The 24,450-nt window shown below is 37.0% G+C and overlaps 2 protein-coding genes across 2 annotated transcripts in view; both read left to right on the top strand.

Annotated features, from left to right (window-relative positions):
* The window catches only part of C16H18orf54 (chromosome 16 C18orf54 homolog), a 126,237-nt gene extending 123,535 nt beyond the window's left edge, over positions 1–2,702 (top strand). The window contains exon 8 of the mRNA XM_037806026.1: positions 2,529–2,702. Coding sequence (XP_037661954.1) covers positions 2,529–2,538 — 10 coding nt within the window. The 3' untranslated portion in view covers positions 2,539–2,702. The remainder of the gene's footprint in view (positions 1–2,528) is intronic.
* The window catches only part of LOC119511252 (dynactin associated protein), an 88,454-nt gene continuing 66,592 nt past the window's right edge, over positions 2,589–24,450 (top strand). Inside the window, exon 1 of the mRNA XM_037805766.1 lies at positions 2,589–2,714. The gene's annotated coding sequence lies outside the window, so the exon portion shown is untranslated. The remainder of the gene's footprint in view (positions 2,715–24,450) is intronic.

Genomic DNA, 24,450 nt, shown 5'->3' with positions numbered 1-24,450 from the left:
TGATTCCCAGGTAGTACAGTGAATAGGGTTACCAACTGCCCTTGTTTGCCTGGGTCTGAAGAAGTTCTCCGGATGCAGGAATTTCAGTTTTAAAATCAGGAAGTCCCAGGAAAAACAGGACGAGTTGTTAATCCTGACAGTGACATACCACGATGTGAAAAGCTTGGTCAATATTAATTATGTGCCACCTTGAATCTTGCCTAGCAAGTGTGGAATCAATCTGATGTTAATTTCTATGCACAACAGTGAGAGTCAGGTTGTGAGAGTCATGAGAAGACCTGTGATTTCTAGAGGCCTCAGGAATATTTGCATCATGATACCCTTCTTGGTATCTGTATCACATAATAGTGAAAGGTACCAAGCTACCAAGAATTCATGGACCTACCCAGCTACTCGCATCAAGTCATGGAGCCAGAGAGGTGCAACATATAAACAGAAGAATCAATCAATCCTGAAACGTGGATGGAGCTGTGCACAAAATGTTAAACTGAATGTCTTGAAAGAAAGGGAAGTACAATCCAATGCAAAGAATCTCCTGGCTTTGTGATTGTTTCTTGTCTCTCATAGAGTTGTTTTAATAAGCCTGAGAGACACATAAGGAAAAGAGCAAGGGCTCTGGAGCCGTGCAGGATTGGGAAGGAATCTTACCTCCAAGACTTCTTGGCTGTGTGACCTTGATCAAATTACTTAACCTCTCCGAACTTCTCTGACTGCCTGTCTGAAATGAAGGATCCCTGGCCTAGACCAGTTTTCTTTGTCAAATACTTTCAGAGGATTATAGTTTTCCATTGGAGCTCAGAGTTCAGTGGTGATTATTTGCTTAGTGTCAGTCTCCCTTTAAGCTCTATGACAGCAGAGGCCATAACTTTTTTATATTTTATAATGTGCTCCCATAGTGGGCACTCAATCATTTTTTTGTTGTTGTTGAGTGGAGGAATAAAGGATTTTTGTAAGGATTACATGGGTTAACTTATATGTAGAGTTCCTAGAACCTTCTTTCCTTCTCTTCAGTCAAACCTACCCAAATGCCTAAAATTCTAGTTCTGCTTTTATATTTGTATAATAATCTTTAGGTAATAGAAACTTTGTGAACATGGACACTGAAAATCCCAAGATGAGATGCTACATCTGCGTGTTCATCAAATCTGCATCAGTGGCTGAAATGTCAATTTCCATCCAGTTATTTGGGGGCAGGATACAGGCAAACTTAGGTTCTGGCCAAGAAATTGTGACCAGGGGAACTGGTGGTTTATTTCATTGTGACTAGTGCTCTCTATTTCTATGGTGAGGCTGGACTGATTATCAACAATTTAAATGGATTGCATAGATTTTCAAAATATTTGTTTATGCCAATTTTGAGCCCAGTTATTGCATCCTAGACAAGAATTGTGTCTGAGTAGGCAGTGAAAAATTAGAACTGGTGGGCAGTTTTCTCATTTCATCCAATCAACTGAATATTTCAGCTGTATGCGATTTTTCTGTCCAAATTATGTAGTTGATTGCTTCAATTTTTTTACTTCTTTGTGCATGTCTAGACACATCATTAGAACTGAGAGAAGAGATTAGAGAATTTAAGTGCTATGCTCATCTCCATGGCACAGGAACTTATGAGAAGGATATCTCTAGGAACTTACCCATTTCTAAAAATAATTCATCTAAAACAGAGCATGAAATATATTTGTTCAAGCTCACTAATTAGTTAATATGAAACAGAAATGACAAATGCAATTATATCTACAGTTTTTATAGTGGGCTTAAGAAAAATTCCAATGCTCTTTCTAAGTGTCCTTTCATTTTGTTTGCTATTTTTAAGAGTTATATGGACTCTGCAATCCAAAAATTTTAATGGTTGTTCCATGATATGATCCCCCAAAATACACAGTGGATGGTGCATTCTCACTGTTATCCTCCAGAATAGTCTTGTTATTGCCATTTTGTTGCCTCACCACATACCCAGCTCTTCCTGAATATATTATTCTCAACTATACTTATTTAAAGGTCAGAGTAAAGGATGGAAATTAAAAACCAAACCAAACAAATCAAATGCCTCATGAACAATTGTTTTGTACATAAGCCTAATGACAATGCAAAGTGTAGGTTGTTGCTGACACTTAAAAATACTTGTGTGTTGTCACAAACGCTGTTTTAATTTCTATATAGTTGATGTCACTGGCCTGTTCTCATGCTTTTTGTTTTTTTAAATGTGATTGTTTTATTTTGTAAACTGTGAAATGGCTGTGGGTTAGCCTTATCTTTTAACCAGAGACAAGAAAACTGATAGAATTAAGGCATATATGGTAACAGTTTCTATCTACCACTCATTGGCATATTCAGGGTTCAAATTAGATACATTTATTTTGTAGGGATCAATTATATTACATGAAATCTGAAATTTAACTCTAAGTGATTTTTTAAAATAGAAAAAGTAACAACATGGGGGGGATATACTATGACATGTTTGCCAGTGTTACCTGATAGAAGTTATTCGTTTATTCTGAAAAATGTGCTGAATAGCTCTTATTTCTCAGGCTCTCATGATGTGCTGCCAGTCTCAGGAAGTGGAAAGTGAACAAGACATTGTCCCAGTCCTAGGGGAGCCACCAGTGAGTGAGACAAATAGACGGTCATTCACTTATGGGATGAAGAGTACCTTGATCAGGACAAGTCCAGTGCTGCTCACCAGATCCCCCTTAGAGGCGGAGTCTTTGTCCAAGGTAACAACTGCTGATGAGTCAATCAATGATCTTGAAAATACAAAATGTTGGTAAGAGAAATTAAAGAAGACCTAAATTAATGGAACAATATACCATCCTTTTGGATTGGAAGACTCAATATTTTGGAGATGCCAAATTTATCTATAGATTCAGTAGAATCCCAATCAAAATCCCATTTGATCTCTTTGTAGAAAGTGAAAGTCTGGTTTTAAAATTCATATGAAAATTCAAAGGGATCTGGAGTAACCCAAACAACTTTGAAAGTGTAGATGAGATTTGGAGGACTTAGAATGACTGGTTTCAAGTTTTATGGAGCCACAGGAATAAAGTCCATGTGGTACTGGTGTCAAGTCAAATTGATCAAAGGAAAAAAATAGAGAGTCCAGAAATAAAAGTGATCAAATGTGGTCGATTTATTTTTAATAGAAATGCAAAGGCCATTTAGTGGAGAAAGGATAGACTTTTTAACAAATGGTGCTAGAACAATTGGTTATCCATATGCAAGAAAACATAAATTGGATTCATACCTTACGGTGTCTATACAAATTAACTCAAAATGGATCATAGACCAAAATGTAGAGCCTGAAAGTATAACTTCTAAAAGATAACATTGTATTAAGCAAGGATTTCTTAGATATGACATCAAAAGCATGATCCATAAAAAAGCAAATTAATAAAATTAATAAGTTGGACTTCAACAAAATAAGAACTGTTGTTTTGAAAAACATGGTTAAGAGAGTGAAAGACAAGTCTCTTTTTGGGAGAAAATGTTTTCAAATTACAAATCATATAAAGCACATATATCCAGAATATATAAACAATCCTCAAAACTGAATAATAAAAAAACAAACTATCCAATTACAAAGTGGGGAAAAGGGACAGGGATTTCACCAAAGAATTTTTTGGGTGGTAAATGAGCATATGAAAAGATGCTCAACATCATTAATTGTTAGGGAAATCAAATTAAAACCACAATCAGATACTACTCTGCACCTATGAGAAAGTAACATCTCTTACATCAGCTTTTGGCAAGGTTGTGGAGTGACTGGAACTCTCATACACTGCTTGTGGGAATGTAAAATGGTGCAATCACTCTGGCAATTTCGCAGTTTTTGAAAAGTTAAACATACACTTACCATGTGACCCAGCCATTCTTCTTCTAGGTATTTACCCAATAGAAATGACAGCATGTGTCTGTATAGAGACTTGTACACTGATATACATAGCAGATTTTTTTTAAAAGCCCCAAGTTGGAAACAAACCAAATGTCCATCAACATATGAATGGATAAACAATTGTAGTGTATCCATATAACTGAATACTAGGCAGCAATTAAAGGAATTAACTATTCATACTGCAATGACATGGATTAATCTTAAAATAATTATGCTAAGTAAAGAAGCCTGTCCAAAAAATATACATATTGTATGATTCCATTTATATATAGAATATTCTAGAAAAGGTAAACTAATCTATATTGGCAATAAGAAGGACAGTGGTGGCTTGGGGCTTGAGGGTTGGGGAGGAGCAGGAGGGATGGATTAAAAAAGATGTTTGAGGAAATATGCACTTTAAATATGTGCAGTTTGTTGTATGTAAATTACACCTCAATAAAGCTGTTAAAAAATGTTGTTTTGACAAATGGATAAAAAGTTCCTGACACTTCAGGGAAGGCTGTTCTAGGCACTTTGGAATTCAGAGGTGAATAAGGCAGTCAAACCCCTCTGATTTCTTATTTGGGCAAGGGTATCCTTATGTGGGGACCATGTAATTGGAAGGCCCCCAAAGAGAACAGGGTTTTCATTCTTCTATGTTCAGATTTGCTGATATAAAGATACTACCTGAGAGGTTATTGTTCTATATTATAAAGTCCATCTCTTCTTACCCCACCAAATAGTATGGGGATATTTTATGCTGGTTGGTGCTTGAACTTTTTTTGTTGTTTTTTTTAATTTATGTCTGAATTTTCCAATTTCCTCTCAAGCTGGTGTTCCTGTCAATTTCATGTAGGTAGGTGAAGAATGCTGATCAATTATTATGTAGAGTATTCCTCATATGATTAGATTGAAATTATGCATAATTGTGGGAAGGCTAACACCGAAAACCAAGTACCCGTCTCAGAGCATCATACTGGTGGTACCATGCATTGATATGGATTACTGGTTATGTTAACTTAGATCACTTGGCTAAAATAGTGCTTGCCAGATTCTCCACCACAAACTTACTACTTTTGTCTTTGTAATTACTAAATATTTTTTTTTTTGGGGAGAGAAGGGCAATACTTTGAGAGTATGCAAATATCCTGTTTCGTATTTCTGCTTAAACATTTTCCCACTAATTTCAGCATCCATTGGTGGCTCTTGCCTACAGCAATCATTGCTATGACATTTTAATGATGGTTTATTATTTCCCTTGTTCCTTCTATGTCTAGTAATTGGAAACTCTTCTGTAAGGAAGAGTGCCTGTTTCTCTCCATTTATTTAGTTGGTTATTTACTTACACACTATGTATTCATTTACATTTATTTTATTGTTTGGGTTATAATCCAATAATTTAGTTATTTATTTTGTTGCTCAAGTTGTTACAACTTTGGCCTTTTTTTTTTTTTTATCAGAAAGTTTCACTAATTTTATTGATCTTTTCAAAAAATCAACTTTTGGATGCATGGATTTTCCCACTGTTTTTCTGTTTTCAATTTCATTGATTTCTGCTCTTATCTTTATTATTTCATTCCTTCTCCTTGCTTCAGATTTATTTCCCTATTCTTTTTCTAATTTCTTAAGGTGGATGTGGAGGGTCATTGATCTGAGATTTTCTTATTTTCTAATATAATCATTGAAAACTGTAAATTTCCCTCTAAACACTCTTTAACTGCATCCCACAGAATTTGGTATGCTATATATTCATGTTCATGCCATTCAAAACGTACATTAAAACATTTGTCTTGAGACTTCCTCTTTGACTCACATGTAATTTAGAAGTGTGTTGTTTAATTTACAAATATTTGTGGATTTTCCAGATATATTTATGTTATCAATTTCTAGTTTAATTATCTTATACTCCAAAATATATTTTGTACAATTTTTATTTTTTGAAATTCTTGAGGTTTGTCTTTTGGCCCAGAATATGGTCTATCTCAATGAATGCGCCTGTGCATTTGATAAGAACATGTATTCTGTTGGGTAGAGTATTTTATAAATAGCAATTACATCCAGTTGGTTGATATTATTATTCAGGTCTTTTATATAATTACTAATTTTCTGTCCATTTCTATCAATTATTAAGAGAGGTGTGTTAAAATCTCCAACTATAATTATGGATGTATCTATTTCTGCTTTCAGTTTCATCATTTTTTGCCTCATATTTTGAAGTTCTGTTGTTAGGTACATACACATTTGTTTTGGATATGTGTAAGTTTTTCAGGTGATGAGATGCAAACAGATAGCCAGCCGAGAATACATGAAAGGACAGCTTTGTTAGATCAGAGGTCCTGGACAGGAAGAGGGGAGATTGACGGCAGTGGAGGAGGAGAGGGCTACCTAACCTAGGCCCCTGAAAAGCTCTGTAGAGGAGTGGGTGACCCAGAGGGGAGGGGAAGGTCTTTCTTGCAGATAATGGGATTGGCAATTTCAAGCTATACAGCACAGAAAGTAGAGGCACCAGTGGCTGATTAGATAAGCTGAGGGCAGTTTCTTATCATCCAAGCCGTATGAAGACAGGCCTTGCTAGTAAATTATGCAGCCTAAAAGGGCAGAAGTGGCAAGGGGCCATTTGGAGAAGTGGCAAGGGCTGTTCTTCAGCTCTTATCCAAACCTTACAGAGACGCTTGTCTTACTAGTTGCAGTTACTCCCAGGGCAGGGCTAGCTGGGGTGGTCAGTCAAAAGGGGAACTTATTACTAGGCAAGATGGAGAGGCACCAAATAAAATTTCTTTTATATCATTACAACATGTAAGATAGTTCTTTCTTCTTGGAGAATCACCCTCTTTATCATTTTGTAATGTCTTTCTTTATTCTTGATAATATTACTTGCTTCAGTCTTCTTTGATTAGTGTTTATATGATATATTTTTCTCCAGATTTTTAGTTCTAACTCACCTATTCCTTTGTATTTTCTTACAGGGAGCATATAATTGGGTCTTGCTTTTTTATCCAGTTTGACAGTCTCTTTTAACTGTTGTGTTTAGAGCAGGGTTAGCAACTTTTTCTGTATGGGACTGGAGAGTAAATATTTTTGGTTTTATGGTCATATGATCTCTGTTGCAGATAGCCAACTCTGACACCATAGTACAGACTCCATTGACAATCTGTAAATGAATGGGCATGGCTTGGTAGGCCAGACTTGGCCTTCTGTGGGTTGACGTTGGCTTGTGGACCATAGTTTGCTTATCCCTGGTTTAGACCTTTCAAAGTTAAGATGATTATTGATATGGTTGAATTAAAAATACAACTTTGCTGACAATGAAATGCAATCCATGATCTTGGACTGGAACTAATAATGGAGGAGAAAAGTCCCCAAAGAACATTATTGGGACATATGAAAAAATTGGGACATAGACTGTAAGCTTTTATTAATGTTAAATTGCTTGAACTATATAAGAGTACTTAAAGTGGTTACATAAGTAAATATCTTTGTTCTCAGGAAATGTACATGGAAGTTTACTTGTCCCATAGAAGGATCCAGGGAAATTTCTTGTCCCTCCTGCCCCAACACTGTACCATAATGAGTACTTTTTAGGGCTCTTTCTGATGTTTTCTGTAAGCACCTAAGGTTCATAGAGAAAGAGCCAGTAATGTGGTAGGAGTCTCTCACTTTCAGTGGTCCCCAGAGGTTTCACAGTGTCCTGCCAGCCCACATGGGGCCTTCACCAATTTATCAAATATTTTAACCGAATTTTTCTTATTGATTTCTGGTTGAGTGAGAAAATGCCCACTGCTCCTTTGCAAGCCCTGCCTCTCCTGAGATGGGCCATTTGGTTTCTCTGTGACCTTAGTCCAATGGGTTTTAAAAAAACTCATGAATTTGAAGCCATTCCATCTCCTTTCAGCACTCTACATCTTGAGGCAGAAGCTAGAAGTTCCCTATCTGTAATGTTTAATTTATATTTGAAAAAGTTTCTTGCGCAAATATGAAAAATATGAAAATTTTTAATTTTATAAGGTAGGTATATGGACTTTTGCTATATTATTCTATGTACTTTTTGGTTTAAGATTTCCAAGACATGATTTCTGATACAAAGGCGAGAAGTGATGAGGGCATTAATTCAAATGGCAATGATGGCAACAGTCAAGAGAACACATTTGAAAAATGGTAAGGAGGTTAAAGAATATGATAGGGGTTCCCAAATGCTCATCTTGGAACCAGGGATTGTCTGTGGTAAATTTTTCACAAGTTTGTGATACAAAATAGCGACAGTATAGTAAATTGTTTGTTTTTTTTTTTTTTTAATCTTCATTTTATTGAGATATATTCACATACCACGCAGTCATACAAAACAAATCGTATTTTCGATTGTTTACAGTACCATTACATAGTGGTACATTCATCACCCAAATCAATCCCTGACACCTTCATTAGCACACACACACAAATAACAAGAATAATAATTAGAGTGAAAAAGAGCAATTGAAGTAAAGAAGAACACTGGGTACCTTTGTCTGTTTGTTTCCTTCCCCTATTTTTCTACTCATCCATCCAAAAACTAGACAAAGTGGAGTGTGGTCCTTATGGCTTTCCCAATCCCATTGTCACCCCTCATAAGCTACATTTTTATACAACTGTCTTCGAGATTCATGGGTTCTGGGTTGTAGTTTGATAGTTTCAGGTATCCACCACCAGCTACCCCAATTCTTTAGAACCTAAAAAGGGCTGTCTAAAGTGTGCATAAGAGTGCCCACCAGAGTGACCTCTCGGCTCCTTTTGGAATCTCTCTGCCACTGAAGCTTATTTCATTTCCTTTCACATCCCCCTTTTGGTCAAGAAGATGTTCTCCGTCCCACGATGCCAGGTCTACATTCCTCCCCGGGAGTCATATTCCACGTTGCCAGGGAGATTCACTCCCCTGGGTGTCTGATCCCACGTAGGGGGGAGGGCAGTGATTTCACCTTTCAAGTTGGTTTAGCTAGAGAGACAGGGCCACATCTGAGCAACAAAGAGGCATTCGGGAGGAGGCTCTTAGGCACAACCATGGGGAGGCCTAGCCTCTCCTTTGCAGCAATCGTCTTCCTAAGGGTAAAACCTGTGGTAGAGGGCTCAACCCATCAAACCACCAGTCCCCTATGTCTGTGGTCATGTTAGCAACCATGGAGGTGGGGTAGGCGAATACCCCTGCATTCTCCACAGGCTCCTCAAGGGGGCACTACATCTTTTTTTTTTTCCCTTGTTTTTCTTTTTTCTTTTTTTTTTTTTAACTTTCCCTTCTTTTTTAAATCAACTGTATGAAAAAAAAGTTAAAAAGAAAACAAACATACAATAAAAGAACATTTCAAAGAGACCACAACAAGGGAGTAAGAAAAAGACAACTAACCTAAGATAACTGCTTAACTTCCAACATGTTCCTACTTTACCCCAAGAAAGTTACCTAATATAGCAACATTTCTGTGAACTTGTTCCTACTATATCCATCAGAAATTAACAGACCATAGTCATTCCTGGGCATCCCCAGAACGTTAAATAGCTTATCTGTTCTTCTTGGATTATTGTTCCCCCTTCCTTAATTGCTCTCTATTGCTAGTTCCCCTACATTCTACATTATAAACCATTTGTTTTACATTTTTCAAAGTTCACATTAGTGGTAGCATATAATATTTCTCTTTTTGTGCCTGGCTTATTTCGCTCAGCATTATGTCTTCAAGGTTCATCCATGTTGTCATATGTTTCACGAGATCGTTCCTTCTTACTGCCGTGTAGTATTCCATCGTGTGTATATACCACATTTTATTTATCCACTCATCTGTTGAAGGACATTTGGGTTGTTTCCATCTCTTGGCAATTGTGAATAATGCTGCTGTGAACATTGGCGTGCAGATATCTGTTCGTGTCACTGCTTTCCGATCTTCCAGGTATATACCGAGAAGTGCAATCGCTGGATCGAATGGTAGCTCTATATCTAGTTTTCTAAGGAACTGCCAGACTGACTTCCAGAGTGGCTGAACCATTATACAGTCCCACCAACAATGAATAAGAGTTCCAATTTCTCCACATCCCCTCCAGCATTTGTAGTTTCCTGTTTGTTTAATGGCAGCCATTCTAACCGGTGTTAGATGGTATCTCATTGTGGTTTTAATTTGCATCTCTCTAATAGCTAGTGAAGCTGAACATTTTTTCATGTGTTTCTTGGCCATTTGTATTTCCTCTTCAGAGAACTGTCTTTTCATATCTTTTGCCCATTTTATAATTGGGCTGTCTGTACTATTGTCATTGAGTTGTAGGATTTCTTTATATATGCAAGATATCAGTCTTTTGTCAGATACATGGTTTCCAAAAATTTTTTCCCATTGAGTTGGCTGCCTCTTTACCTTTTTGAGAAATTCCTTTGAGGTGCAGAAACTTCTAAGCTTGAGGAGTTCCCATTTATCTATTTTCTCTTTTGTTGCTTGTGCTTTGGGTGTAAAGTCTAGGAAGTGGCCGCCTAATACAAGGTCTTGAAGATGTTTTCCTACATTATCTTCTAGGAGTTTTATGGTACTTTCTTTTATATTGAGATCTTTGGTCCATTTTGAGTTAATTTTTGTGTAGGGGGTGAGGTAGGGGTCCTCTTTCATTATCTTGGATATGGATATCCAACTCTCCCAGCCCCATTTGTTGAAAAGACCATTATGACTCAGTTCAGTGACTTTGGGGGCCTTATCAAAGATCAGTCGGCCATAGATCTGAGGGTCTATCTCCGAATTCTCAATTCGATTCCATTGATCTATATGTCTATCTTTGTGCCAGTACCATGCTGTTTTGGCAACTGTGGCTTTATAATAAGCTTCAAAGTCAGGGAGTGTAAGTCCTCCCACTTCGTTTTTCTTTTTTAGAGTGTCTTTAGCAATTCGAGGCATCTTCCCTTTCCAAATAAATTTGATAACTAGCTTTTCCAAGTCTGCAAAGTAGGTTGTTGGAATTTTGATTGGGATTGCATTGAATCTGTAGATGAGTTTGGGTAGAATTGACATCTTAATGACATTTAGTCTTCCTATCCATGAACATGGAATATTTTTCCATCTTTTAAGGTCCCCTTCTATTTCTTTTAGTAGAGTTATGTAGTTTTCTTTGTATAGGTCTTTTACATCTTTGGTTAAGTTTATTCCTAGGTACTTGATTTTTTTAGTTGCTATTGAAAATGGTATCTTTTTCTTGAGTGTCTCTTCAGTTTGTTCATTTCTAGCATATAGAAACATTACTGACTTATGTGCATTAACCTTGTATCCCGCTACTTTGCTAAATTTGTTTATTAGCTCTAGTAGCTGTATCGTCGATTTCTCAGGGTTTTCTAGATATAAGATCATATCATCTGCAAACAATGACAGTTTTACTTCTTCTTTTCCAATTTGGATGCCTTTTATTTCTTTGTCTTGCCGGATTGCCCTGGCTAGCACTTCCAGCACAATGTTGAATAACAGTGGTGACAGCGGGCATCCTTGTCTTGTTCCTGATCTTAGAGGGAAGGCTTTCAGTCTCTCACCATTGAGTACTATGCTGGCTGTGGGTTTTTCATATATGCTGTTTATCATGTTGAGGAAGTTTCCTTCAATTCCTACCTTTTGAAGTGTTTTTATCAAAAAGGGATGTTGGATTTTGTGAAATGCTTTTTCAGCATCTATTGAGATGATCAATTGATTTTTCCCTTTTGACTTGTTAATGTGTTGTAATACATTGATTGATTTTCTTATGTTGAACCATCCTTGCATGCCTGGAATAAACCCCACTTGGTCATGGTGTATGATTTTTTTAATGTGTCTTTGGATTCGATTTGCAGGTATTTTGTTGAGGATTTTTCATCTATATTCATTAGGGAGATTGGCCGGTAGTTTTCCTTTTTTGTAGCATCTTTGCCTGGTTTTGGTATTAGATTGATGTTAGCTTCATAGAATGAGTTAGGTAGTGTTCCATTTTCTTCAATGTTTTGAAAGAGTTTGAGTAAGACTGGTGTCAGTTCTTTCTGGAAAGTTTGGTAGAATTCCCCTGTGAAGCCATCTGGCTCTGGGCATTTCTTTGTGGGAAGATTTTTGATGACTGATTGGATCTCTTTGCTTGTGATGGGTTGGTTGAGGTCTTCTATTTCTTCTCTGGTCAGTCTAGGTTGTTCATATGTTTCCAGGAAATTGTCCATTTCCTCTACATTATCCAGTTTGTTGCCATACAGTTGTTCATAGTATCCTCTTATAATTTTTTTAATTTCTTCAGGATCTGCAGTTATGTCACCTTTTTCATTCATTATTTTGTTTATATGGGTCTTCTCTCTTTTTGATTTTGTCAGTCTAGCTAGGGGCTTGTCAATCTTGTTGATCTTCTCAAAGAACCAACTTTTGGTGCTATTTAGCCTCTATTGTTTTTTTGTTCTCTATGTCATTTATTTCTGCTTTAATCCTTGTTATTTCTTTTCTTCTACTTGGTTTAGGATTGGTTTGCTGCTCATTTTCTAGCTTCTTCAGTTGATCTGTTAGTTCTTTGATTTTGGCTCTTTCTTCCTTTTTAATATATGCGTTTAGTGCTATAAATTTCCCCCTTAGCACTGCTTTTGCTGCATCCAATAGGTTTTGGTATGTTGTGTTTTCATTTTCATTCGTCTCTATATATTTAGCAATTTCTCTTGCTATTTCTTCTTTAACCCACTGATTGTTTAGGAGTGTGTTGTTTAACCTCCAGGTATTTGTGAATTTTCTAAGTCTCTGATGGTTATTGACTTCTAATTGTATTCCATTGTGGTCAGAGAATGTGCTTTGAATAATTTCAATATTTTTAAATTTATTGAGGCTTGTTTTATGTCCCAGCATATGATCTATTCTGGAGAAAGTTCCATGAGCACTAGAAAAGTATGTGTATCCTGGTGATTTGGGATGTAATGTCCTGTATATGTCTGTTAAATCTAATTCATTTATCAGATTGTTTAGGTTTTCAATTTCCTTATTGGTCTTCTGTCTGGTTGATCTATCTATAGGAGAGAGTGATGTGTTGAAGTCTCCCACAATTATTGTGGAAACATCAATTGCTTCCTTTAGTTTTGCCAGTGTTTCTCTCATGTATTTTGTGGCACCTTGATTGGGTGCATAGACATTTACGATTGTTATTTCTTCTTGTTGAATTGCCCCTTTTATTAGTATGTAGTGGCCTTCTTTGTCTCTCAAAACATCCCTGCATTTGAAGTCTATTTTATCTGAGATTAATATTGCTACACCTGCTTTCTTTTGGCTGTAGCTTGCATGAAATATTTTTTTCCATCCTTTCACTTTCAGTTTCTTTGTGTCCCTGTGTCTAAGATGAGTCTCTTGTATGCAATATATTGATGGTTCATTTTTTTTGATCCATTCTGCGAATCTATATCTTTTAATTTGGGAGTTTAATCCATTTACATTCAACGTTATAACCGTGAAGGCATTTCTTGAATCAGCCATCTTATCCTTTGGTTTATGTTTGTCATATTTTTCCCCTCTGTCTATTAATATCCTTTATTGTACCCATACCGAATCTCTTTAGTACTGAACCTTTCTCCAAGTCTCTCTGTCCTTTCTTTGTTTCTCTGTCTGTAGGGCTCCCTTTAGTATCTCCAGTAGGGTAGGTCTCTTGTTAGCAAATTCTCTCAGGATTTGTTTGTCTGTGAAAAATTTAAGCTCTCCCTCAAATTTGAAGGAGAGCTTTGCTGGATAAAGTATTCTTGGCTGGAAATTTTTCTCACTCAGAATTTTAAATATATCATGCCACTGCCTTCTCGCCTCCATGGTGGCTGCTGAGTAGTCACTACTTAGTCTTATGCTGTTTCCTTTGTATGTGGTGAATTGCTTTTCTCTTGCTGCTTTCAGAACTTGCTCCTTCTCTTCTGTGTTTGACAGTGTGATCAGTATATGTCTCAGAGTGGGTTTATTTGGATTTATTCTATTTGGGGTTCGCTGAGCATTTATGATTTGTGTATTTATGTTGTTTAGAAGATTTGGGAAGTTTTCCGCAACAATTTCTTTGAATACTCTTCCTAGACCTTTACCCTTTTATTCCCCTTCTGGGACACCAATGAGTCTTATATTTGGACGTTTCATATTATCTATCATATCCCTGAGGTCCATTTTGATTTTTTCAATTTTTTTCCCCATTCTTTCTTTTATGCTTTCATTTTCCATTCTGTCATCTTCGAGGTCACTGATTCGTTGTTCAACTTCCTCTAGTCTTGAACTATGGGTGTCCAGAATCTTTTTAATTTGGTCAACAGTTTCTTTAATTTCCATAAGATCATCCATTTTTTTATTTAGTCTTGCAATGTCTTCTTTATGCTCTTCTAGGGTCTTCTTGATATCCTTTGTCTCGCGTACTATGGTCTCATTGTTCATCTTTAGTTCTTTGAGTAGCTGCTCTAGGTGCTGTGTCTCTTCTGGTCTTTTGATTTGGGTGCTTGGGCTTGGGTTATCCATATCGTCTGGTTTTTTCATATGCTTTATAATTTTCTGTTGTTTTTGGCCTCATGGCATTTGCTGAACTTGATAGGGTTCTTTTAGGATGTGTAGACCTATTGAAGTCCTTATCTCTAATTTATCAGATCTACAGCTTCGTGGAGTACACTTTCTCTAACTAATCAGCAGGTGGCCACCTGTTCTCCACAAGCCAGTTCTCCCCTGCTTAGCCTTTTTGGTGAGTGGGGGAGTGAGTCTTGTGGGGTCCAATTGGTGTACCAAGCTTGCGTGTGTAGTTGGTGTTGCCTGCCCTGTGTATGGGGCGTGTTTCTGGGCAGTCAGGGAGCGGGGGGTGGCTCTAACAATCAAATCTCCCTGGTGATCCTAGAGTTTTAAAGCTGCTGCAATAGTGTAATCCTTCAGTTCAGTCCTGCCACAGTTTGTCTCTGCCACTGACCCACAAGTCCTTGGTATTGGCGTATGGCTCCTGAGACTTGCAAGTGGGCCCCTCTTCCAGGCCGTGCACCCGGGTCCTGTGTTGAGGGATGACTGTGCTATGTCACAGGTGAGTGCCGTCCCCCCAGGGCAGTTCTGGGCTGCTGGGCTGTGTAGGGAGGCTCCCAGTCTGCTCAAATGATGGCTGAATGGGGCTTTGTTAATTCATACTGCTCTACCTTCCCAACTCTGGGACAATCAGCTGAGGTTGCAGGGAAGGCTAATGTCCACGCCCAATTTTGTGGTGTGTGCCTGTTATTTGAAGCACTTCCGTCACACTGGGTTGTCTGGGGCAGTTCTGGGCTATGGGGCTGGCGATGGGCAGGAGTGTTTCCTGCCCACCAGGATGATGGCTGTGAGCGGACACCCCCCTTTTCTTGGGAAGTTGTGGTGTTTAGTGAATTTTCTCAGCCACTGGATTATTGCGTTTTGTCTCAGAGCTCTCCTAGTTCTGCTCTTGACTTGACCTGCCCAAATTGCAGGTCTTTGAAGCTTTCTGTATTGGACTTCTTAGAGTAATTGTTTTAGAAAAAGAAAAAAGGATTAAAAAAAAAAAAAAAAAAAAAAAAAGGGCCCTCCTCAGAGATCTAATGGGTTATTGAAATGCTAATAGACAAAGCAACCAGGGCCATTAAGGAAAGGTCCACAGGGCAGAGAGATCAGCTTTTCTTTGGGATTTGGATATGCGCCTCAGGGCCTGAGCTCAGGCCTGAGCTCTGCCCTTCCCCCTTCTATGTTCACCAGAACTCCAAAAATCCTCCGCTTTTATTTTGGAGTTTTTCGTGTTGTTTTTTTTCTATGCCTGTCTCCTCTCTGCTGGGCTGGCTGCTCTCAGATTCTCTGGTGTCTGGTCTCCGTCTATCTATGGTTGGAGTTTGGATCAGCAGAATGAGTTTCCGATAAGGGCTGCCACTGCAGTTCTCCCTTCTCCTTCCCGGAGCTGACAGCCCCTCCTCCCACGGGAGTGAGCCTGGCAGGGAGGGGCGTGGGTCCCCTGGCCACAAAAACTTACAGATTTCGCTGATCTCAGCAGTTCCTCATTTTCATGAGTGTTGTATGAAGTATGCCCAAAGTCAGATTGCTCTGTGGTGTCCAGTCCACGCAGTTCCTGGCTTTCTACCTACTTTCCTGGAGGAGTAACTAAAACATACAGCTCACCAGTCTGCCATCTTGCCCTGCCTCTTGAATCAGTAAATTGGTTTTTGTATCCAAGTTTAAATCCACTGACAGGTTCAAGATTATATCTTCCTATTGATGTCTATTAATTTGTCCTTTATTTTATGAAGTGATAATGATAATATATTTTAAAAATCTATACTTTTATCACTAACAAGAAAAAAAATGCATCCTTATATTGCCTTGGGGTGGGGAAGTTTATTGACCAGTGAAATCCCAAAAGTCTGGGCATCCCTGATGTATAGAACTTGTGATACGTTGGTTGTGGAAAAGCTAGGGAGGGTTTATGATTCTTTCTTAGCTTTCCAAAGAGTCTTTTTGTGTTATTAACCATACGTACTTAATGGATGGTATCTATTCATTTTTTTCTCTATATGATTATTTTAACTTTTTGGATATATAACTGAATTTAAGAACCTACCTTTATATCTTCTACAGAAATACTACACTATTTAGTGAAACTGAACTTGATATGGAGGATTCTTGATGAAAAAAAATGGCACTGACTTGGCTTTCCTAAGATAGAGATGCTGATGATAGGATACTGGCCAGTACTGCCTAAATTTAACCAGTTACATAAACTCGACAGCTGAATTTGAAGGTTTTCTGGAGAAGCCATAACAACTGAAATTGTGTTCTCTAATACCTTTGTCAGCTTACTCAAGGTCAACCTGATCTCTCTAGTAGCTGCCAGCTATACAGTTTAGTCTAAAAATATGTGCAAACATGGGTCACTGTTATTCAACTTTTTTTTTCTCCTCCTCTTTCTTTTCTCTTGTATAAATCCTGTTTTGTCTTCTTTAGATAAAATCACTTTGTTGATTGATTTCCTTGGTGAATAAGTAAAATAGCATGCTAATAAGTGTGTATCTTTGAGTTTTGAGTTATTCTGTTGATACATTTTTAGCTTCTTCAGAAATATTACACTATTGGATTAGAGAGAATTTGCTCATCCTAAAATTTGAGAGCAAGGCTGATACTTAACCAACCTAATTTTGCTACTTAGGTTTATTCATTTGATTAATCATTATATTCACATAGTTCCTCAATCATTAACTAATACAACAAAGAACAAGTGTTTTGAATTTAGGTACTGTACCAGATGCTGGAGATTTAACAGTGAATGAGATTTACTCTGCCCGTAAGCACAGAATATTTTTACCTGAGGGTCATTCTAGCACCACCTGTTTTGCTGTTGCTTTGATGAAGCTGAAAATAATAAAAATGTGAATATTTTTATCTTTATAGTATGTACCCACAACACTTTATTTATTCACTAATCTACCATTAATTAATTAGTTAACTCATTGTATGAATGAATATGGATTCTCAGAAGAAAAATTGCTAAATTGTTGCAGATTGTCCATTTAGAAATTTATGTATTTATAAATTTTGCCCAAAGTTCCCCAATGCATTAAATTTGTCATTTTATTTTATTAAGTGCATTTTGTCCTATACTATGTTTTTAACTTATACCTAAAACCGTTGTTTTAAAAATCTGCTTATTTTAGTGGAATTACATAAATTCCTCTTCAAAAACAACTACCACCACAACCACAAAAAACCTTTGTGTTTGTCCTAGCAAAAGTAATGCAAACTTGAATAACTTCAAATTTTTAAAAAAGAAGACATTGCTGTGCTTTAGAAAAATCAACTTTCATTTACTAATTTCAAGCTGCTCCCAAAGGAGTTCACTGAAGAGAAATAGAATGCCAAAGTGAACCAAACATTTCTTTCAAGTTTCCGTACTCCCAGGGCAGGGCTCTGCCAAGTGTTGTTGAAAAGCAGCTTTACCTAGGTTATGTGAATTACTAAATAGAATAGACAGCTTGTCCAACTCCAAACAGTCTATTAAAAATCTGGAAGAACGGCTTCTTAGAGATTGGACACCTCTAAGAAATGGTATTGCTATGTTGCTTAAAGAGAAACTGTACTTTCTGAGCTGGTAGCCTCTGTCTCATTAAAGCTCTGAGGATTCTTGATGAACAATCAGTAATAATTTAGACATTATTGCTCAACAAAGACTAACCCAACCTGACCTTATGATAGATGTTGACATAGCCCACACACATTCTACCCAGTAATGCTGTCTACCTTTTTAACCAACCTCCTCTCTCTCTCCCTCTCTCCTCCACACCCTCCCCACTCCATCCATCTCTCTCTCAGATGTCACTTTTCCCTCAGCATACAGTTTTCAAGTATCCCCCACGTTTAAAAAATAACAGAAACCCTCAGAAACCTCCCTTGATTTTGTGAGTCCCTCTCTCCCTAGCCTCCACCCTTTCTACATACTTTCTTCACAGTCAAGCTTTCAGATATGTAATTTATACTCTATGTCCACTTTCTGTCATTAGCTGAGCCCATTGCACTCTGGCTTGCTTCATCACACAGTTAAATTGCCCTTATCAGAGTCATCACAACCTCCCATTTGACACTTTTCAGTAATTATCTTACTTTACCTCCTGCAGCATTTGATACTGTGGCCCATGCCCTCATTCCTGAAATGCTTTTGTCTTTCTTGACGGCATGGGTTTTCTTTCTATCTCTTGGTTCCTCCTTCAAGTTTCTCCAACATATCTCAAATCTGCCTTCCTCTTAAAAATTAAGAGTCACATCTCCACGATATAGAGGGAAAATAGTAACTTACAGTGGAGAGATCTGACAAATGCTACCTTAATCTTAAGGTTAATATCACCAGTGATGTCATGTGGAAAGCAGGTACTCTTTGGTATGTTGTGATGAGAAGGTGTTTTTCCTCTGGGCATTCTTTCCTAAAATTCATAACCTCAGTCTAATAATGAAAAAATATACAAACTAACCTAAACTGTGGAACATTCTATAAAATACCTGGCCATGGCTTTCAAAAGTGTTAAGGTCATGAAAAACAAGGAGAGGCTGAGAAACTGTCACAGACAAGAGGAGACTAAAGAGATGATATAAAAATCAACTCTAAATGGATCAAAGACTTAATATAAGAGCCAGAGCTATAAAACGTCCAGAACTTGTATTAGGCAAAGCTTTCCTAGACTTCATAACCAAAGCACAAGCAGTGAGCCCTAGGATAGGGTCAACTCAAGGCTTCTTGTAGCACATAAAGCAGAAGGATTAATTTAAGACAAAATATTTTGGCAATGATTTCAGAGGCTGGGGAGATGAAGAACAGTCCATGACTAAAGCCGAGGCAGGATGTGGTATCAGGAGCTCCGTGTCAGGCAAAGTCAAGAGTATGAGTAAGAACAGGTTGGAAATAAATGGAAAGAGATGAATTCAATTGCTAAGAAAGTCCTTGGGATGTAAGACCTTTACTGGTAGATGACTGGATGCTACATGGGTTTGTTGCATGGTCATAAAAAGTCAGTATATATTTTACATATATTGTCACTGTCAATAGCTGAGCTGAGCTGCTAGGTGTTGAAGGTAGCCAATTAAGATAATCAAAGCCAAAATGGAAGTAACTGTAAAGACTTTAATCAGTTACTGTGATAGTATAAGCATGAGGCTAACCCAGAGAAAGGGCGCCGTTTTCCTGGGGCTGTGGAATGGCGCCACCAGGCAGGGGTCGGATGGATCAGTGCAGACATAGGGCTTCTCTTTTGCTGAGAGAGCCCCAAACAAAAGGGTCCTGCAGCTTTATGGGCCTGGGGGCTGGGAGGAAGGAGAGGGTTAGGAGTGAAAGAGTATTGGGTCAGAGTGGAACAAAGTGTCTTCAAGGCCTCCAGCTCCTCTTCTCAATCAGGAGATGCCAGTAGAGTTGTCTGAGGAAGACCTTAGGTTAGGAATGTCTGCTCAGGGGCCTGCCTTCTTGACTGAAACTCCCTTCAGAGATTGCAGAGTGCTGGCTGTGCACCACGTCTCTGTGGGAAGGGAGCTTTCCTCTGTGAAGCCTGTCAGGTAAAGCCTTTGTAATTGCCTATGCTCAAGAATGAAAAAATCACACAAAGGATTTTAGCCAGGAGCCAGACCCTTCAGTCAGTTCTCTAGTTAATCATTAAGTAACTCTGTGAAGTATTGTTAGTATTCCTATTTTCAAATGAGCAAGCTGAGGTGAAACACATTGTGTATGGTCCCACACTGAGGCCCACAGTCGTTGCTCAAAATTTTGCTGTGTTCAGCTATTCTTATTTACTACTGAGAATACTTAATGCTTTAACTAAAAATGAACCATCTCCGATTTGTCTAGAGGAAGTTTATTCTTTCATACCTTGAAGTGCTGTGACATGTCTTCATCTTTATGGTTTCTTTTTGAAATCTGTAGATTTGGCTAAACTGAGATGTATGTCAGAAAATGCTGTCTGGGTTTCAGGTCTTAATTTGTACTTGGGCGATGTAGTGTGAGGTATAAGACTTAACCGATCCAATTGCTTAAGAGCTCAGAGAGAACCTGCAAAAAAATACAGAGAGAAGGGCATCCTTTTTCATTGGACCCCATGCTATTTGATGAGAGATTCATTTTACTCATTTTCCTTAGGGCATTCTGATATTTTTTATTAGAGCAGTTGTAGGTTTACAAATAAATCATGCATAAAATATAGAATTCCCATATACCACCTTACTGTTAACATCTTGCATTAATGTGGAACATTGTTGCAATTGAAAGAATATTTTTATAGTTTTACTATTAACTATAGTCCTGTGTTGTGCAGTCCCTTGGATTTTCTTTTTTTTTCTAATTTTAATTTTTGTTCTATTAACATACCCAAAATTTACCCCTTCAACCACATTCAAATATATGTTTCAGTGCTGTTAATTACGTTCACAATGTTGTGCCTACTGTCAACAATATCCATTACCAAAACTTTTCCATTATCCCAAATAGAAACTCTGTACAATTTAAACATTAACTTCCCATTCCCTATACCTGCTCCAGCCCCTGGTAACTTACATTCAGTTTCCGAGTCTAATTGAATTAGCTTATTTTAATTATTTCATGTCATGAGGTCATACAATAATGTCCTTTTGTGTCTGGTTTATTTCACTCAATATGATGTCTTCAAGGTTCATCCATGTTGTTACATGTAACAGAACTTCCTTCCTTTTTATGGCTGAATAATAATATTTCACTGTGTGTATATACCACGTTTTGTTTACCCATTCATTTGTTGATGGACACTTGGGTTGCTTCCATCTTTTGGCAATTGTGAATAATGCCACCATGAACATCAGTGGCAAATATCTGTTCTGCTCTCTGCTTTCAAGTTTTTTGGGTATATACCTAGAAGTGGGATTGCTGGATCATATGGTAATTCTATATTTAACTTTCTGAGGAACTGCCAAACTGTCTTCGACAGCAGCTGCACCATTTTATATTCCCACCAACACTAACTGAGTGTTGCTATTTCTCCACATCATTTCTAACACAGTTTTTAAAAAAATAGTAGCCATTCTAGTGGGTTTGAAATGGTGTATCATTGTGGTTTTGATTTGCATTTCTCTAATGGCTAATGATGTTGAACATCTTTTCATTTGCTTTTTTTTTTCCTTTTGTATATCTTCCTTAGATAAATGTCTATTCAAGTCTTTTTTCCCATTTTTTAAATTCAGTTGTTTGTCTTGCTGTTGTTGAGTTGTAAGATTCCTTCATATATTCTGGATATTAAACCCTTACTGGATATGTGGTTTCCGAATATTTTCTCCCATTGTGTGTAATGTTTTACTTTCATGACAAAGTCATTTGATGCACAAAAGTTTTAAATTTTGATTGGGTCACATTTATTTATTTTTTGTTTCATTGCTTGTGCTTTGGCTGTAAAGTCTATGAAAGCTTTGCCTAATACAAGGTCCTGAAATTTTATAGTTCTTTATATTTAGGTCTTTGATCCTTTTTGAGTTGATTTTTGTATAAGATGAGAGGCAAGGGTCCATCTTTTACATATGAATATCCAGTTTTCCCAGCATCATTTGTTGAAGACTATTATTTCCCAATTGAGTGTACCTGGCACCCTTGTGAAAAATCAGTTGGATATATATATATATACACACACACACACACACATATATATATCAAGGTTGATTTCTGAATTCTCAATCCAGTTCCATTGTTCTATATATCTGTCCTTGTGCCAGTACTATGCAGTTTTAATAACTGTGACTTTGTAATGAGTTTTAAGATTGGTTAGTGTGAGTCCTCTAACTTCATCTTTTTCAAGATGACTTTGGCCCTTCTGGGCCCCTTACCCTTCCATTTAAATTTGATGATTGGCTTTTCCATTTCTGCAAAGAAGGCTGATGGAATTTTGATTGGGATTGCACTGAATCTGTAAATCACTTTGGGTAGAATTGACTTCTTCACAATATTTAGGCTTCCAATCCATGAACATGGACTGTTCTTCCATTTATTATGTCTTCTTTGATTTCTTTTAGCAATATATTTCCATTTCCTACTTTAGTTATTTGGGTCCTCTTATTTTTTTTCAATCTGGCTAAAGATTTGTGAATTTTAGTGCTCTTTTCAAAGAATCAAATTTTGGTTTTGTTGATTATCTCTATTGTTTTAATTTTTTATTCTTTATTTCATTTATCTCCAGTCTAATATTTCTTGTTTCCTTCCTTCTGCACGCTTTGGGTTTATTTTCTTTTTCTAGATCCACTAGTATTGAGGTTGGGTCTCTGATTTAAAATCTTTCTTCTTTTCTAATGTAAGCATTTAGCGCTATAAATTTCCCTCTCAGCACTGCCTTTGCTGCATTGCATAGATTTTGGTATGTTGTGTTTTCATTTTCATTCACCTCAAGATATTTTTTAAGTTACCTCTTGATTTCTTCTTTGAACCATTGGTTATTTAAGAGTCCATTGTTTAATTTTCACATATTTGTGAATTTTCCCTTTTTCCCTCTGATATTGATTCCTAATTTCATTCTGTTATGGTCAGAGAAGATACACTTTATGATTTCAATATTTTTATGTTTGTTGAGACTTGTTTTGTGACCTAACATATGTTCCAACTTTGAGAATGATCCACGTGCACTAGAGAAGGATCTTTATTCTGTTGCTGTTAGCTGAAGTGTTCTATATAGATATCTGCTAGGTATAGTTGGTTTATAGTATTGTTAAAATCTTCTGTTTCCTTATTGATCTTCTGTCTAGAAGTTCTATCAATTACTAAGAGTGGTTTATTAAAATCTCCTACTATTTATGTAGAAACATCAATTTCTCCCTTCAAATCTGTCAGTTTTGCCTCAGATATTTTGAAATTCTGCTGTTAGGTGCATATATATTTAAAATTGTTATATCATCTTATTGAGTTGACAGCTTCATCAATATATAAGGACCTTCTTTTTCCCATCTAATACTTTTTGATTTAAACACTGTTTTATCTGATATTAGTTTAGCTTTCTCCAGCTCTCTTTTGGTTATTACTTGCATAGTACACTGTTTTCCATTCTTTTACTTTCAACTTCCTTATGTCTTTGAATTTAAGGTGAGTCTTGTAAATAGCATATAGTCAGGTGATGCTTTTTTATCCATTCTGCCAGTCTCTGCCTTTTGACTAGAGAGATTAATCCATTTACTTTTAAAGTAACTACTGATAATACAGTACTTTCTTCTGCCATTTTTCTATTTAGTCTTTGGAAATCTTGTACATATTTGACCCTTGAGTCTTTTTGTTAATGCCTACGTTCACCTTTATCTGACTTTTTTTTTTTTATTGTACCTTATTGAGTCCCTTCTCATTTATTTCTCTCTATATTTCTCATATATTTTCTTTGTGGTTACCAAGGGTTTAAAATTCAACATTCTAAGTATATAACAATCATTATTGATATACTACCAACTTAACTTCAATAGCATACTTATACACTGTTCCTATACCCCTCCATCCACCTACTTTTTTTTTTGGGGGGGGTACTTGTTATAAATTATATCTTTGTACGTACTATGTCCCAAACCATATATTTATCATTACTTTTTGTGCATTTGCATGTTAGCATCTCTAGGAAGTAAAAAGTGGGGTTACATACCAAAAAATATAATGCAGTAGTACTGAAATATATAATTACCCAAATTGTTAGCTTTACCAAGGATCTTTATTTCTTTATGCCATGTTAATCCATTGTCTTGTGTCTGAAGATCTTCCTTTAGCATTGCTTGAATTGCCAGCCTGGAGGTAATGAACTCTCTCAGCTTTTGTTTATTCTGGAATGTCTTAATCTCCCTCATTTTCGAAAGAAAGTCTGCTGGATTTAAGTTTTTTTGCTGGCAATTGTTTTTTCTCAGCAGTTTAAGTATTTCAATCCACTGTCTCTTGGAGTCCATGGTTTCTGATGAGAATTGGCACTTAATCCAATTGTGACTCACTTGTACATACCATGTTGCTTTTCTCTTTGTATTTGACAGTTTGACTGCCACAAGTCTGGGCCTATTTCTCTTCAAGTTTATCTTGTTTGGTGTTTGATGGGCTTCTTGGATGCAGGTAGTCATGGCTTCAGCCAAGTTTAGGAAGTTTTATGACATTATTTCTTTAAATATTCCTTCTGCTCCTTTCTT

This window comes from Choloepus didactylus, chromosome 16 (assembly GCF_015220235.1).
Source record: "Choloepus didactylus isolate mChoDid1 chromosome 16, mChoDid1.pri, whole genome shotgun sequence".
Classification (NCBI taxonomy): Eukaryota; Metazoa; Chordata; class Mammalia; order Pilosa; family Megalonychidae; genus Choloepus; species Choloepus didactylus.
This window is presented reverse-complemented; position numbering and strand designations above follow the sequence as displayed.